This window comes from Schistocerca cancellata, chromosome 1 (assembly GCF_023864275.1).
Source record: "Schistocerca cancellata isolate TAMUIC-IGC-003103 chromosome 1, iqSchCanc2.1, whole genome shotgun sequence".
NCBI classification, from domain to species: domain Eukaryota; kingdom Metazoa; phylum Arthropoda; class Insecta; order Orthoptera; family Acrididae; genus Schistocerca; species Schistocerca cancellata.
Window position 1 is genome coordinate 484,483,511 of NC_064626.1, and position 17,906 is coordinate 484,501,416.

Here is a 17,906-nt window from a genome sequence, read left to right on the forward strand (position 1 = left end):
AGGTAGGAGACGAGGTACTGGCAGAAGTAAAGCTGTGAGTACCGGGCGTGAGTCGTGCTTCGGTAGCTCAGTTGGTAGAGCACTTGCCCGCGAAAGGCAAAGGTCCCGAGTTCGAGTCTCGGTCGGGCACACAGTTTTAATCTGCCAGGAAGTTTCATATCAGCGCACACTCCGCTGCAGAGTGAAAAATCTCATTCTGGAAACATCCCCCTAGGCTGTGGCTAAGCCATGTCTCCGCAATATCCTTTCTTTCAGGAGTGCTAGTTCTGCAAGGTTCGCAGGAGAGCTTCTGTAAAGTTTGGAAGGTAGGAGACGAGGTACTGGCAGAAGTAAAGCTGTGAGTACCGGGCGTGAGTCGTGCTTCGGTAGCTCAGTTGGTAGAGCACTTGCCCGCGAAAGGCAAAGGTCCCGAGTTCGAGTCTCGGTCGGGCACACAGTTTTAATCTGCCAGGAAGTTTCATATCAGCGCACACTCCGCTGCAGAGTGAAAAATCTCATTCTGGAAACATCCCCCTAGGCTGTGGCTAAGCCATGTCTCCGCAATGTCCTTTCTTTCAGGAGTGCTAGTTCTGCAAGGTTCGCAGGAGAGCTTCTGTAAAGTTTGGAAGGTAGGAGACGAGGTACTGGCAGAAGTAAAGCTGTGAGTACCGGGCGTGAGTCGTGCTTCGGTAGCTCAGTTGGTAGAGCACTTGCCCGCGAAAGGCAAAGGTCCCGAGTTCGAGTCTCGGTCGGGCACACAGTTTTAATCTGCCAGGAAGTTTCATATCAGCGCACACTCCGCTGCAGAGTGAAAAATCTCATTCTGGAAACATCCCCCTAGGCTGTGGCTAAGCCATGTCTCCGCAATATCCTTTCTTTCAGGAGTGCTAGTTCTGCAAGGTTCGCAGGAGAGCTTCTGTAAAGTTTGGGAGGTAGGAGACGAGGTACTGGCAGAAGTAAAGCTGTGAGTACCGGGCGTGAGTCGTGCTTCGGTAGCTCAGTTGGTAGAGCACTTGCCCACGAAAGGCAAAGGTCCCGAGTTCGAGTCTCGGTCGGGCACACAGTTTTAATCTGCCAGGAAGTTTCATATCAGCGCACACTCCGCTACAGAGTGAAAAATCTCATTCTGGAAACATCCCCCTAGGCTGTGGCTAAGCCATGTCTCCGCAATATCCTTTCTTTCAGGAGTGCTAGTTCTGCAAGGTTCGCAGGAGAGCTTCTGTAAAGTTTGGAAGGTAGGAGACGAGGTACTGGCAGAAGTAAAGCTGTGAGTACCGGGCGTGAGTCGTGCTTCGGTAGCTCAGTTGGTAGAGCACTTGCCCGCGAAAGGCAAAGGTCCCGAGTTCGAGTCTCGGTCGGGCACACAGTTTTAATCTGCCAGGAAGTTTCATTATTTGATTTTTGTTACTTGCAACAGTGTCCATGTAGGTCTTGCTTATGTACTAAATTGACTGTTATAGGACCTTCGTCTTTCGTTAACACAAGTCTACCAAAGGTAAAATCTATTGTTCCATTCACCTGTCTCAGCAGCTCATGCCCTAGAATCAAATGCACAACAAGGTTTACTATTATCAGGCGTATGCATTCAATTGCTCCACGACCAAGGCCCATTTTAATCCTTGTTTGTAGTTTTACATAAGGAGAGCATCCTCCTACAGCAGCTAGTATTTTGCAGTTGGTCACAAGTAAAGTTGACAGATTCATTTGTTCCTGTAATCTCTTTAAAATTTCTGTCGAGGTAGCATTGACACTTGCTCCAGTATCTAAAACTGCCAAAGCATTGAATCCTGCAATGTTGACACTGATAGCTGCCTGTGGTACACTATATAGTTTAAAATTAGAAGGGGAGGTCACCTTGCAATAATTCATTCCTAATGTCAGTGCCTTCATTAAAAAATACCATCTTTATTTTATAGTCTTGGACCCACTCACTCCTTGTGACCAGCTTTTTGGGGCGAAAGTTTGTCACATTCAGTTTACCTATCTTTGTTGGGTTTTGTATGTTGCTTTCTTGTATCATCCATAGTAATTGGAGAACAATTCCTTCAGTCATTACAGGTTCCATTTGGACTCGGTTGGTTTTAATTTATTTGGCAGCACGAATATCCAGAATTTTGCTGGTAGTGTGGATTATATTTTCTATCTCCTCTCTTGTTTTTATAATTATTACCATTATTACTCCAGTTGTCATTTCATGGGCGATCCACATTATTAAACATACTGTTAGAAGAACCTTGTTGTTGATTTGTGCTGTTATTTGATTGCTGCAGATGGTTACACGCATCCTTAGTTGCATAGTTGTGCCTGGTGCAACTGTTTTGGGTATTCGTGTTGTTACCTCTGGCTGTAGCATCTTCTATTAATATATCTACAGCATCCACTGCAAATAGGAATTCATCAAAGTTGGTGTTACTGACATGCAATAATTTCTCTTGAAAGTCAAGTGGTAGCTTTGTTTTTAATATCCTTATATGCTCTTTTGCGGATATTCGTTCCAATAATTACTTTGTTTTACTATGGTACTTCTTGAAACACCTTCAGAGTGTATCTCACCATGGATTATATGGTTCTGGATTATATACCTGATTATCGAGTCTCTCCTGCAGGACAGCAGACCAATACTTTGCTATGAAAGTGCTCTCCAGTTGTTTGTATGTACACAAGGTTCTGTAGTGCCCACTCCCCATAGAGCTTCATTACCTAATGTGTATCCACTGACATATCCTATCTTCTGACTTTCAGTCCATATTGTGGGCAAAGCGCCTTTAAAGGATCCAATAAAAACAGTAGGATGTACCACCTTCTTTGCAGAATTAAATGTTCGAAATCGTCTATGTTAAATAAATTTTTCTTCCATACATAATGCCGCATAATCACTCGTGGAATAAGGCATTCTTGTGGAATGTAGTGATACTCCTGGCTGTACATGCACGCCTGGTTTAAAAATTGTAGTTCAGGATATGGGTTATCATTAATTCTCACGTTTGCCATCAGTGCTGTGCGAGTGATTATCTTGGAAAGTATCTCATAAATTAACAACCACTCTGAAAACTCATTGCCTAGTTGTTTACACATTTCTACCAAATCTTTAATATATTCTTGGTTGGCAGCTTGTTTTCCTAAACTCACTTTGGTTACTAGAGACTAGAGACTGAACCTTCAATACAACAGTAGGGTTCAGTTGGCTGTCCTTTTTATTCAATCACTGCCGAAAGACCGCTGTAAACTGTTCTACCTGCTGTGTAATTTGCATGTCAACTAGTCACAATGTCCATGTGAGATAGCTCTTATGGTTTTTGGCACCTCAGCAATGATGTTTGTTAGTTCCTCCTGCCCTTGCTTAACATTGTTAAATTCCATTTTTAGAGTATAAATAGTTCAGGCAAATGTTTATGTTCATCTCATAACTGACAAAATGCTGCGGCTACACTTTGTTTTGCCATAGACATCTGCTGAATTGCACTGTTAAGTACTGTTTGTGATGCCAGCATTTTATTCTGTAGTGTTGTCTTGGTATTTTGCAATTCACTCTTTCCCATTTGTAATTCAGGTTGCAGTTCAGTTTTTAGTGCCACTTGGCTATTCTGAACTGCTATCTGATTACTCTGTACATTGTTTCTAAATTGCAAATTCAATGCATTCTAATATTAATAATCATATCAGTAATTTCCTGTGTACTGACTGCCTGCTGAATATTTTGTTGTAACTGTTCTAACCATAAAAGAGTTTAATTTCACTAACATATTGTGTTAATAGTTAGAAAATAATTAAATAAGCTATTATCAAATTTTATACAATATTTTCTTTAACTAATATCCTTGGCCCTTGGCTTTTGGTTTTTAACAGAACACGAGGAAAACTTCCTAGCGATGATTCCCATTGGACAATGTCGCACACATAGTTTACACAATAGTAACTACATTAACCTTCGAAAAAATGTGAGTGTATACTACTAACAATTTCCACCTACAGCCATAGAAGAGTCAGTAGAGGTAGAACCAAAGATGCACCTACTTATTTGCAGCCACTTGTAGTCCCCAGCTCATCTCTTAACAGTTTTAATTCCCATTCTCCATTATCAACATTAATATCCATTACATCAGATTTCTGTGTCCATTAATTGTGCATTTAAAAGAAACACAAGATTAATGACATATAGTAATGTTTGTAACAAAAAAATTTCATGTCGCATTGTATGTTTGGGTTTGGGCTCAAGATTTATGGTCCTGTCATGATAGCCAGATTGAAATGTTTCTCATTAATGTTACTCACTGAAAATTTAATAAGAATTTGTTCGTTTGTGACTGTTATGCAAGGCATTATAATGTCATATCCAAACAAACTGAACTCGTCTTTGTGGTATTGTGTCACACATATTATAGCTGAAAATAATTTTGTTAATCTGAAGTAAACTATCATCTTGAAGATGCACGTTTGTCATCAATCTCCTCAGCATCTTTCCTACTCTGTATTGATGTAGAAATTATGAAACTGGTTCTATTATAAATAACTTTCAAGAATAATGTTCAGGATTAAATATCACCTAACATTCTCCTTTGGTGAGCTACCTTTCATTATTCCTCTGTGTTATACAATATTTTTGGTGTCCAAACAGCTATTACAGCAGAAAAATTATTCAACATACCCTAACTTTTGTCTCCACTGCAACACAAAGATAAAATTTATCCATGTTTCTTTCTCTCACCACTGTCACTAAGTAATGCTTCGGTTTCTACACTCACCACACAGCTCCAAATGCATACAGAGAATGTGATATTACATTAGCCAGCCTGGATGTGGTTTTTCGGCAGTATCCCACTATCCAACTACGTGAATACCAGGCAGGTACCCATATCTTACCTCAGTTACAAAATTCAGAAACATTTCGAAATGCTCTCATACTTTCCCATGGATAACATTAGACACGGACAGATGGGGTGTATAAATTCTGTCCGGAGGGAGGACAGAGGTGGGGGGGTGGGGGGGGGGGGAGGTATGACAACAGGAAGAGCATCCCACCATCTTCTACCACTAACACTGCAAAATCCAGAATAACAAACTGATCCCTTGAAGAAACAGGATAAGATCAGGAAAATCAATTTCTGCAGTTGGACAGTATCTCACTAAACATGATATTGCTGGTTGACAATAGCAACTGAAATCGAACAACATTCTGAGGCTATTATCAAAAGGACTATCTGGATGCTAATACTAAATATTTCCAGCAACAACCTGGAAATTATTCTCACATGCAGCTACATGAGGGTCACCCAGAAAGTAAAGAGTGATTACACACCATGCCTGGTACCGATACCCCACAACAGCAAATGGAAGCCTGCCACTTAATTCCTTCCCCCATCTCAGTGTGGGCCGAGTTTGGTTGCCAAGTGGTCACGCCTCTTTGTACTGTAACCTTGAAAATGGTGGCACCCACTGGAAATCCTGCCAAATGTGAAGTGTGTAGTGCCATTTATTTGATCCTTACGGAGTTCATGCCAAGAGGAGAAACAGTCAATTCAGAGGCCTATTATGAAATTCTTCAACGACTTCAGCATGTATCCAGAATGAGAGGTATGGAATGTTGTCAGCAAAAGTGTTTTTGATTCATTACTTTGTGCAACCTCAAGCATAAGCACAAACACAGCAAGAACTTCATTGTCTTAAGTGGGAGATTTTTGGAGATCCTCCTTACAGTCTTGATTTGACACCAAGTTATTTTCAGTTATTCCTGAAACTAAAGGAATTTTTGGATGAAAACAGACCTCAGACAAGCAGCGACATCCTGGCTCAAAACTTTGGCGGTAAAGAAGTACAACATAGGAATTGAAATTTGGCTCCACATTACAATAAATGCTTTGACAACTTTTCTGATTACATTGAAAAATAAAGTAAAGCACTGTAACTTTGTAAATAAAGGTTTGTTTTGATGTCTAATTTTTATTTAGTTATGCCAAAACATTTGTTATTTTCTGGACAACCCCTGTATAATCAACAATATATTCACAAGAAAATGATGTTCACAATATGCCAAACTGCAAATGTATTGCAACGGCATTCATTCATTCACACTTCGTATTCTGTAAATCCAATCATGAAGGAAAGCCTTCAGGGAAGTGGAACTTGTCGAGCTCAGCTCCAGATCTACGATATCAAACCGGGGCAAAAACTTGATAGTGAGATAGTGCCTCCCCCCAGCATTTAAGATAGGACATCAAAAATTAAAAAAAATGATTTTACAAAAATATGTTCATTTTTATCACTCGTCTTTCTGAAGAGTTTGTTATGTAAAACATATATGTTCGAGGAAATGTATAACATGTTACTTGAACTTAAGTGTGCTGTAGTGCAGTGCCACACCTCTTCTTCACACAGCATTCTTCTAGCACACATTGCTGTATTTTGCTCTGTGGAATTGGAATTTTGCAATGGATGCCGTCAAACCTATATTCAGAATAGTGGAAATTAAAGTATCCTATGGTGCCCCTCCCAGTTGGCTAGTTTGACATCCTATGAGATTATCTGTAACTGGGAGAATAAGAACTCCAGAAACAGTTTTTCTCTCTCGTCTAGTTACAGTTTTACACATTGTGCTTTCCTTTCTGTGAAAGGATCCATTACTTATCAAAATTCGTCAGATGTTTTGCTCAATGAAATATCAAAATGTCATCTAATACTGAAAAAAGCTGTTAATATGAATAGCAGTCAAGACTTGTGTGGTCTCTTGATTTGCTCATGTCTATTTTGTCACTGTTGGCTAAATAAAACGAAATAAGCCTTTCTAATATTGCAGCAATTGTAACACATGGAAAATAAGAGAGACTGTTTTGGCACAAATGGTCATTTTTATCTACCTCACTTACATAAACATGTACCAATATCAAATGCTTATTAGGTCTAATAAAAGCAAAAAGTTTTATGTCATGAAATAGTTTCACATTTCATTCATGAGCTCCAGTTTCTCAAGCTTGAGCTCAAAAAGAAGTAGTATGAAATTTTTATGTAAATTTGGAATCATCCTATTCTCCCATATAATTTGTGTGATTTTCCCCATTTCTTCTCCTTCCTCATTCTAACAATCAATCTTGTCATCACTGATACTGTAACTATCCTACCATTGTCAAAAGTTATTCTGCGGTTAACTTCACTAACCTGCCAATCCCCAATTTAGTTATCCCATGTTTATCGTCCAGTTAAAATTATTAAGTGTTCGTGCAACACGTTTTCCATGCTATTCCAAGAATAGAACTTAAAAGTGGCTGCTAACCAGGGACTGTACAACTGGCCCTCAGTAGAGTAGAGGTCTGGCAAAAATTTTCTGTCAAAATTTCAGTTCTTGGATACACCGAGAAGATTAATATGTAACCTTTCTTGCCTGTTAGTCATTTATTTTGACTCTGGTAATCTGAATCTATGGATTTTGCTAATAATTATAACCATGCTGATCATTTGAACACACAACCAACCCCATAAACAAACAGTGATTGGTATTCACCGATTTGGATTTATTCAGCTCAGCTTTTAGAGCCCCGCCCCCTTTTGTCTGCAGGAAAGTTTTTTTTATTTCTAGATGCAACAGGGATTCCCCTGGCAGAGACATCATGTACACTACACATGCATTCAAAAAACAAATTATTATTCATTCAGAAATCAACTTAGAATATGTTCAAAACCCAACTGGGATGTGTTTCAAAATCATATGAAATCATATGAATAACTGATAGCTGGATGCTAAGCGCTTTGTGAAACAAGTTTTTTTTCTTCAAGAATATGAATTTAGTGCCCCTGAAATTGCCGCCCAGGAATGATACCCCTGTTCGCCCTCCCCCAGTCCCCCAGATCCAGACCTAGTCAAGCTATAATAGACTTACATTAACAGTATTACATTATGACTAGTGCTAACCTCCAAACACTGATTATTGCTACTCTGAAGAAAGCCACTGCTCTTCTCCTTGAACCATTCAGCTGTTGTTTTTATCCAATACTTTGAACAAAACATTTATGTAACTTCATGCAGAACACTGTCCGCTGTCTGTACAGGGTTATTCAGAGGTAATCACAATTTCTCTGGAACTGCCCTGTAGATTATGAACAACAGCTACCAGAACATTAATTTATTTCACTCTGTTCACTGCAGCTTTGCACCTTATGCTCTGCATAGTATTCAAGTGTCCTTTCAATAACAATATTTTGCACATTTGCTGAATTATCATTCTTGTTTTACACCGTAAGTTGGGATTGCTATGTGCATACAGTTCAACTGTTCTGTTCACATTCCTTCTGCATTCTCTGTAAAGAACTAGCACATCTAGTTTTTCTTGGTTTAAGAAAGACTTTTATTTTTTTAAGCTAACCAACACACACACATGGATGACACAGGTAGAATGAAAACTACATTTCCTCTACAACCCTTATATATCAGTATCATGACTTGCCCCTTATGTGACAAGACATATTTCCTCATTTGGGTATGAACTCATCAATTTCTGCATAAGACAGCAGTCAGTTTCATGTTTAAAACAGTTAAATCCTATCATCTACATTCTGAATTACTGCTAAACTACTAATTCGACTCTGAAGAGTGAAATGCTATTCGATTTCTCTCTTTCATAACAACAATATTAGCAGCAGAAATTGTTGTTGTTCCATTTGGAGAAACACCTGAGCTGCCACTGATGTCTCTATAATTATTATAACTACGAAGATAGCATTGAGTGACAACTTTTTCACAATTCATCTAAGTAAAAACAATCATTACATTTTAAGCAATTCAGGTGAAATCTGAGGTGGCCAGCTAAGTTGGATTACCATATATACAAAGTAAATACCTGTATAATATGAACATTAGAATTAAGCAGGATTTACATTTGAGTCCAAATATTCTAATCAGTTGGGTGGAAGTGGCTAATAAGGATCCTTTAATTTCCTGCTTAATGTTTAGCAGCAGCTTTCTATAAAACTTGTGATTCAAAATATAAAATCCCATTCTGAATTGGGGTGTGTAATGTAGAGAAAACAAATTTTATTTTTAGTGTTGTAGTTCATTCTAACTTCATTCTTGTAATTAAAAACAAATTCCTGTAGCAAGTAAATGGATTGACATAAAAGTGTAAAAAATCCCTAAATTACTGAAGAGGCCTCTACATGATGAGTAGCTGTCAACTTTCCACAATATTCTTATTCAAAATTCTACAGAATAAATAATTTTTGTCTTTAGCTAAGTTTCCAGAAGATAATACCATAAGACAGTACAGAGGGAGCTTCAATCTTGCTTGCAGAGCAACATAACAGAAGAGATTCCTTAAGTGCAAATTCAACAGAATTGAGCCTTTTGGTTAACTTATCTGTGTGTTGGTGCCACCTCAGTTTGTTATTCATCTGGATGCCTGGGCACACTAGACATGGACTGTGTGCCCATTGATCTTTACATCTGGTACATGAAAGTCAATTTGATTTGTTTGGGAGTGGATAATGCAAGCTTTTCTGAGATAAAGGGTTATGCATTTTTCTGTGAAGCCTGTTCCTTTATCCACTTGGTTGTGTCTTGTATGGATATGCTGGTTTCTTTCAAGGATCACTGCTTTCAGTTTAGAATTTACTGGGTTTACAGTAAAGCTGTCATTTTTTTACACAATATTTCATTACTACCCATGTTGTCTTCCTCAGGGAAGCTGTCAAAACGCCATGTAAGGAAAATAACTTGGCTGCATACCCACAAAACTTCTAAACTTTTAATTTTGCTGAGAAGTGTAAGAGAACAATTTACAGGTTTTTTATCCTAAAATATAAAGCAACAATGTAGTTGTACACAGTTTGCTAGTGAACATTCATTTTCATCACAACCAAGCAGAACAGTGTGCAGTAATTTCCACATAGGTTGGTAAATGATATAGCAGCTTCCACATAAGGCGTTACCTCTGGATAGCAAGTGCATTGACAGTACTGCAATAGGATTTAGTAGGTACATCCAAATTAAATGTCCCTTTTCATGTCAAACTGTGGTTGATTGGTTCAGGGGAGGGTACCAAACAACAAGGTCACCAGTCCCATTGGATTAGGGAAGGATGGGGAAGGAAGTCAGCCCTGCCCTTTCACTGGTATCACCCCGGCATTTGCCTGAAGCGATTTATGGAAATCACAAACTAACGGCTGGCATCAAACTGTGCATTGTAGTAGGGAACAAAGTTTTATACTTGGGTGGGTGGGTGGGTAGGTGGGTGGGTGGGGGGCTAAGCTATTTTACACAAATCCTTCCTCTCTTGTGTGTTAGTGGACAGACACTCTCAGTTTTGGACATATCACATGGTAGGATCACTGCCAACCAAAATGCTACAGAGATCAAAGATGTTATTTTAACTATAACTGGAGATTAACTTATGCAACAATAAAGACACAACAAGAACCTAACAATCTATCTACACGTTCACATAGCCAGTCAAATTTTTGAGTTCATCATGTTAATTGCTAGAGGTGTATCACATTGGTGAGCTCTCTACATTTAGTTAACATAAATGACTCACTTCAGTGTTCAAAGAAAAGCTATTATGATACAACAAATACTGCAGAAATAAAGAACCGCTTAGCTCAGGAACAATGGAATCATATGATATCTTTAAAAAATTATACATCAGTTCACATGTTACAGTGTTCTTTTAACATAAATAGCAGGTACCTTACTTTTATTTATACACAGCATCTTACAAAAATAAATATACAAAATATTTTCTTGCAGCTGTTTCTCTCCGCTGATTATGCTGCTAATTTTGTTACTGATACCACAGATCAGGAAGATTATTTGCTTCAGGATCTGCAACAGTCACTGCAGCAACAGCTTGAGAAGTGTCATCAAGAACTATCTCAACGACTCTGGTTGCAAAAGCATTTCCAACTAAAGGTTCATCTGGAACCAAGGAACATGACATTGCTCCCTCCAAGTGGTCAAAATTATCCACACCGCCTGCTGAAGTTCCTAATCTAAAGTTCATATCAACTTGCTCAGAATCGTCAGGGTTCTGCCATTCAGCTGATGGCTCCACATTATCTTGCTTCTTCACTGTTTCATTATCTCTAATGACCATTTTAAACTCATTTGGTCGTGATTTTTCATTTAGCATTTTACTGTCACCATGAATTTTAGAAAGATGAATAGCAAATTTGTGACGAGTTGTAAAACCACGCTTACAGACTTCACAATTATATGGGTAAACTCCTGTGTGCAGAATGATATGGCGCTTCAATGTGCCTCCAACAGGAAAAGTAAGAGGACAGTGAGGGCATTTGTAGGGTCGCTCTCCAGTATGTTTACGTTTGTGCACTGCTAACAATGAAGAGTGTCGAAATTTACGACCACAAAAATTACATTTGTATGGGAATGGGTTGTCATGCCATTTTCGATGAATCCAATATGTACTCTGGAAACAAAACTTACGACCACAGACATCACATATGTAACGTTCCTCCTTTGTATGCTTACTTCTGTGTTCTTCCATCATCATTCTTGACATGAAACCTCTGCCACAATAATCACAGCAAAATTTGTATTGGCCAGTATGTAGTGCAAAATGATGTCTCAGGCCAGTTTTTGTTTTAAATACCTTTTCACATTCACTGCATTCAAACTTTTCTGCAGTCTCTTTCATATGCCTCAATTCATGATATCGTAATGTTTTTAATTTAAGTATTTCCTTACCGCAATAGCGACAGTGAGGATCTCTATGAGCTGTATCCTTGTGAGACCGCACCTGATCAACTTCAGAAAATTTTTCTCCACATTCATCACAATAGGGCACAAATACACAATTTTCTTCATGTGTCAGACAAAGTTCCTTTGTCAAAAATGATGCTGAACAGTGCATACAATGATGATGCATTTTATGTGTTTGATGTTTTTCACTATTATGTTTATGTAGATCATTCATATTTAGAAAATGCTTATTGCATAACTTACAGCTTAAATTCTTTGAACATATATCTCTATGGTACATCATTTTACTGTTGCTAGAAAAGAATTTGCCACAAATTTCACACTGTGCAGTTCCTGGTTTTGTTATATGAAAAAGAAAAGGTGTCCTCAATTCCTTCATTGTTTGTGGTGGATAACTTATTGACCCACAGCTATCTGACAGAGATGTTTCATTATCAACTTTTGCCTTCATCTCACAGTCTTTCTGCTTTGTACTTTCAGTTCCAGTTTTTGACACAAGTTCACTTTTCTGAATATCTCTGTATGGTGCACCTAATAAATATTCATGGCTTGAATTAGAACTAACATTTTTCTCAGAATTTTCTTTTTGTTTTACAGCTGAGTCAGTCCTAGCATTTTCCATAAATTTATTAATCGGAAAATTACATGGAATACTGTTATTTACTTGGGTTGCTTCAGATGAATGTGACCTATGTGTTGTTACTAAGGATTCACTAGAGTTTTCAAAAGTTGAGTTCTGAGTTGTTGCAGACTGCTGTTCATTTTTACCAGAAATTGTATAATCTATTTCACCATCAGCATGCTGGCTAGAATCACAGTCACTTTTTGTACATGTAGTGGAATTGGAAGTCACTCTTCCTGATACATTTTCAATGGCTAACTCTGTGCCATTTAAGTTATTGTTATTTCTATTAGGAACTTGCATAAATTGAGTGCTTACTTTTTTAAACAAGTTCACAAAATTTTCATTGTTCATATACTGGTTGGAAGACTTATTACTGTCCAAGCAACCTTTCTGCTGTAAATCACAAAAATTATGACTGGTTATTTCTGTAGTAAGTGATGTGTCTTTTCTTAATGATGGTAGCGTATGATGTACATTTTTATGGTGCTGTAGTAACCTATCTGAGGGAAACACTAAAGAGCAAGAACTGCAGAAATAATGTTCTGTGTTGGGAATTCTGTCCTCAGTAGCTAACTTCTGATTTTCAGTCATTTTATAATTAGTGTCAACAGTCACCTTGTCTTCTGCCTTCAGAATATTAAAGCCATCTTTTGTGATACCATTTTGTATATTACAGGTGTGCTCTTCCTGGATTACTCTCTGTTCACTTCCTTTCTCTGTACTGTCCACAAAATGATCATCTGTTTTGTATGAATTCAATTTTTGGCCATGTGCTCTCTTTAGAAAGCTTTTACATGATGACTTGTATTCTGAGGGATTTTGAAAATGAAACTGCTGATGGTCTCTGTAAGTCGCTATGCTTTCTGTTTTGAAGTTGCAAATGCTGCAGGTGTATTCTCGAGAAATGAAAATACTTGTTTTCTTGTTACCAGGCTGTCCACACTGCAGCTTATGGTGTACCATATCATTATGAGAGCTAGTTTGTATGTGTGATGCAAGCATGTTTTCTTCTTCAAAAATCATGTCACAGATATGGCACAGCCACTCTGCTGAATGAATATTTTTTATTTGTTTCTCGGTTCCTTGAGAACTCTTAAAATCATTTTCACATTTGATGCCCTCATACTTATTGCAAGAATGGGCTTTATACACAGAGATATCAGGAGTTTTCAGTTCACATAAACTGCATTTGTATTCCTTATTTGTGGAGGATGACTGGCCATTTAAAACACCCAATGCATCTGTAGTTCTCCTTCTCTTCTTCTTCCTCCTCTTACCAAGTCTTTCATCCAGTATTATTTCAGCATTTATCTTTTTTGGGACTCTTTGCTGTGCTGCTTAAAATTCCTGGAATATTTCTCACATCCATCCTGCAAGATAAAGTTGTTGTAATTAAAACAAAATTCTTTAAAATAACAATTATCATAATCAACAATCATAAAATTGTTACAGTCCATCCTGGACTTTCCATTGATTAATTATCATAACGAAGTTGACCTCACAGCATCGTTACTATAAAAAAAATCAAAAAGTTTATAGAAGTTTTACAATCTAATTTAGTTAACATTTTCTTCTCATATGCTGGAAAAGTTTCTGCACATTGAATTTTGTTATTATTTGCTATAAGGGCACTATAATGTTGGTAGCTGAAAAGAAGTTATTGGGTTTGCAGCCAAGTTATCATTTATCTTCACATGATATTTTGGCAACTTCCTTAGGTGTCTCCATTAGATGTGAAGTGCAGAATTTGTTTCTCACTGTTTGGACTCCAACCTTAAAATTTTAATCTTGGCTGTCACTGATACCATGGAATCTTTAATTTATTTATTTATTCATTCATCCAGGAACATCTCACAATGATACAGAATTAGTCATTATAATACAACTCAACTAAATATGTTAAAATATACATAGACACAGAATATGAAAGTATGCTGTTATGAGACTAGCATAGATTGTCAGTAGTGGCACTGATGAAGGAAACATCCTGGCATCTGTCTAAAATGGTTTAGGTAAACCTAAATCAGGATGGCTGAACAGAGCAGACTCCATCCACCTGAATATATGGCTAATATCTTAACTACTGCCCTGCCTCATTTGGCTAATCCTTCAAATGTTGAATGACATGGACTTTGCTCAAATATGTCCTTCACAAGTTGAATGACATGGGCTTTGCTCAAATCACTATCTGTGACCTAAGCAACACCGATGATTGTATACATCATATACCAGCTCTAAACTAAATACTTGACTTTTATGGTATTGGAGACAACAGCCTCGCGCATTTTAAAATCTTGTTTTACTTAATGAAAGCAAGTTGTCTGTGTTGGGATTAAAAATCCCGCAGGATCCAGTACAGAGCAAATTCAGGCTGATGATCTACGGATATCTGTTTTGGGGCCTTTGTAATGCACTGAACATCTGGTTAGTTGCTGGTCCATTCTATGACTTGTACTTCCTTCACTGTAAAATAATGTCGATATCTAACCTACTGTAGTTTTGGATATGCTGTTGTTGCTATCTCTTCAAACCCTAGTTCGATATTATTGTATATTGTGCTTGCCACTGTTAACTACTGTAATGACCAGATGACAACAAAATTATTACTATTAATGACAATAAAATTATTATTGTTGTTGTTGTTGTTGTTGTTGTTGTTGTTGTTGTTGTTGTTATCATTCTCAAATTGTTGTTCTGCCCTTGTCACTCCTTAACATGTTTTGAGCACACTGAAAACATCAGCTGCACACGTACCTAGAACTTTGCACATGTTTGTTGAAAGCACCAATTTCAGAATACAAATACAGCCAACTTAATTAAAGTGTCATACTTATCTGTGATATCTGCACATATTTTGTCAACTTGAATTTATAGCTTGGGTGTGAGAGACAGGAAATAGGGGGAAATAAGGTAAGATCAGACTCATTACCTGTTACAAAAGGCGTTACACAGGACTCAGTGCTGGGTCCATTCCTGTTCATTGTACAGGGTAGGGCAAATAAAAGTGGCCTGGAGAACAATGATCCAGGGTACAAAACAACACAGTAGAGGAAAGGAAATACTATACTAACCTGACTATAGGAGATGTTAAAAGTGACCACCATTCATGTCTTGGGACTTTGGGCACTGGCCAGCAAGTTGCTGAAAGTGATCAAAGCTGGCCAGCTGGAATTGCTGCAGTCTCATCCAAAATGTTCTGCTGCTGTTCTTGAAGACTATGAGGGTTGTTGCAATACACCTTAGACTTGTGGGCTCCGCACACAACGTAACTGCTCATTGACAGATCAGGTGACCTGGATGGTCAGCTAGGACTGCTACCAGACTGTCCTCTGCTAACAACTCTGTCAGGTGTGAAGATTGTGTAAATGTGCTCCAAGGAAGTGATGCAGATCGCATGGTAGGTGTACAAGTGGTTTGCATGTCACGGGGTGTGCTTATGTGTGTACATTCACATCCAATTGCATCCACTCATCTGGGGCATCTTTATTTATTTTATATAAATGACTTTCTCTCATTCTTGCTGTGTGAGGCAGTATTGTAAATATATGACAGAAATATAATCACACAAGTTGATGATCTAGTGAAGCTGCCACAATTTAAATACAGCAAGGGTCCAATGCACTAATTGGTTCCAGGCAAATTATTCAGAAATTAATAAGAAGAGCGGGGTGATCAATAAGCACTGCACCACATTTTTTCTGAAATAGGTTGGTTTTATTCAGGATTCCAATACACCACACTATTCCACACTCTTTTGGCTACAAAACCATATTTTTCAACATAATGTCCATTCAATACAACAGCCTTACACAAAGTTACCAGGACGGCCTGTATGCCCACACGGTACCACTCTACTGGTTGACATCATAGCCAATGTCTCAATGTCTTGGTACATCAATAACCTCCCCATCATCCACATATTGCTTCCCATGGAGTGCATCTTTCATGGAGCCAAACAAATAGAAGTTGGAAGGTGTGAGATCCGGACTGTAGGGTGGATGAGGAAGAACAATCCCATGAAATTTTCTGACAAGGGAACCTCCCCATCGCACCCCCCTCAGATTTAGTTATAAGTTGGCACAGTGGATAGGCCTTGAAAAACGGAACACAGATCAATGGAGAAAACAGGAAGAAGTTGTGTGGAACTATTAAAAAATATAAGCAAAATATACAAACTGAGTAGTCCATGCGCAAGATAAATGCAACATCAAGGAGCGTGTGAGCCTAGGAGCGCCGTGGTCCCGTGGTTAGCGTGAGCGGAACGAGAGGTCCCTGGTTCAAGTCTTCCCCCGATTGAAAAGTTTAATTTTAATTTTCAGACAATTATTATCTGTCCATCCGTTATGTTTTCATCACTTTTTTGGGAGTGATTATCACATCCAGAAGAAAACTTAAATCGGGGCAAGGTAGAAGAATCTTTTTACCCATTCGCCAAGTGTACAAGTTAGGTGGGTCAACAACATATTCCTGTCATGTGACGCACATGCCGTCACCAGTGTCGTATAGAATATATCAGACGTGTTTTCCTGTGGAGGAATCGGTTGACCTATGACCTTGCGATCAAATGTTTTCAGTTCCCATTGGAGAGGCACGTCGTTTCGTCTACTAACCGCACGGTTTTGCGGTGCGGTCGCAAAACAGAGACACTAAACTTATTACAGTGAATAGAGACGTCAATGAACGAACAGACAGATGATAACTTTGCGAAGATAAAAAAAGTAAACTTTTCACTCGACGGAGGACTTGAACCAAGGACCTCTCGTTCCGCAGCCGCGCACGCTAACCACGGGACCACGGCGCTCCTTAGCTCACCCTGTCCTTGATGTTGCGTATCTTGCGCATGGACTACTCAGTTAGTATATTTTGCTTATATTTTTTAATAGTTCCACACAACTTCTTCCTGTTTTCTCGATTGATCTGTGTTCCGTTTTTCAAGGCCTATCCACTATGCAAACTTATAACTGAATCTGAGGGGGGGTGCGATGGGGAGGTTCCCTTGTGAGCTCCTCTTGCGTGTGCAGACATGGGTGAAACCTTGTATCATTATGGACAAGCAGAAGTTCACTTGCATTTTTGTGATGATGAACATGCTGAAGTCGTTTCTTCAATTTCCTGAAGGTAGCATGATGCACTTAAAGAGTTGATCACTGCATCATGAGGGAGGACATCAAACAGAATAAACCCTTCAGTGTCCCAGAAGACCGTCACCACAACATTACTGACTGAGGGTGCAGATTTGAACATTTTCATTGGAGGAGAGGTGGTGTGGCACCATTCTATGAACTGTTGTTTTGTTTCCATTTTAAAGTGGTAAACCCGTGTTCCACTGCCTGTGACGATGTTCTACAAAAAATTGTCATGAATGGCTCTGTAACATGCAAGAAATTCTGCATAGATGGTCCTTAGTTGTTCTTTATGATCTTCTGTTAGGAGGAGAGGAAATCAGTGGGTAAACATCTTTGAGTACCCCAACTGGTGGACGAGTGTATAGCACTACCAACAGAGACGTACAGCTGTGCAGCAAGGTGTTTGACTGTGATCCGCTGATCACCATGAATGAGTGTGTCCGCACGTTCCAATATTGCAGGAGTTACAGCTGCC

At 38.6% G+C, this 17,906-nt stretch overlaps 1 protein-coding gene across 1 annotated transcript in view; it reads right to left on the reverse strand.

Annotated features, from left to right (window-relative positions):
• Positions 1-17,906, reverse strand: part of LOC126185676 (uncharacterized) — a 132,537-nt gene that overhangs the window by 59,703 nt on the left and 54,928 nt on the right. The window contains exons 4-5 of the mRNA XM_049928152.1: positions 11,924-12,698; positions 11,666-11,818 (exon numbers count right to left, since the gene is read on the reverse strand). Coding sequence (XP_049784109.1) covers positions 11,666-11,818; positions 11,924-12,698 — 928 coding nt within the window. The remainder of the gene's footprint in view (positions 1-11,665; positions 11,819-11,923; positions 12,699-17,906) is intronic.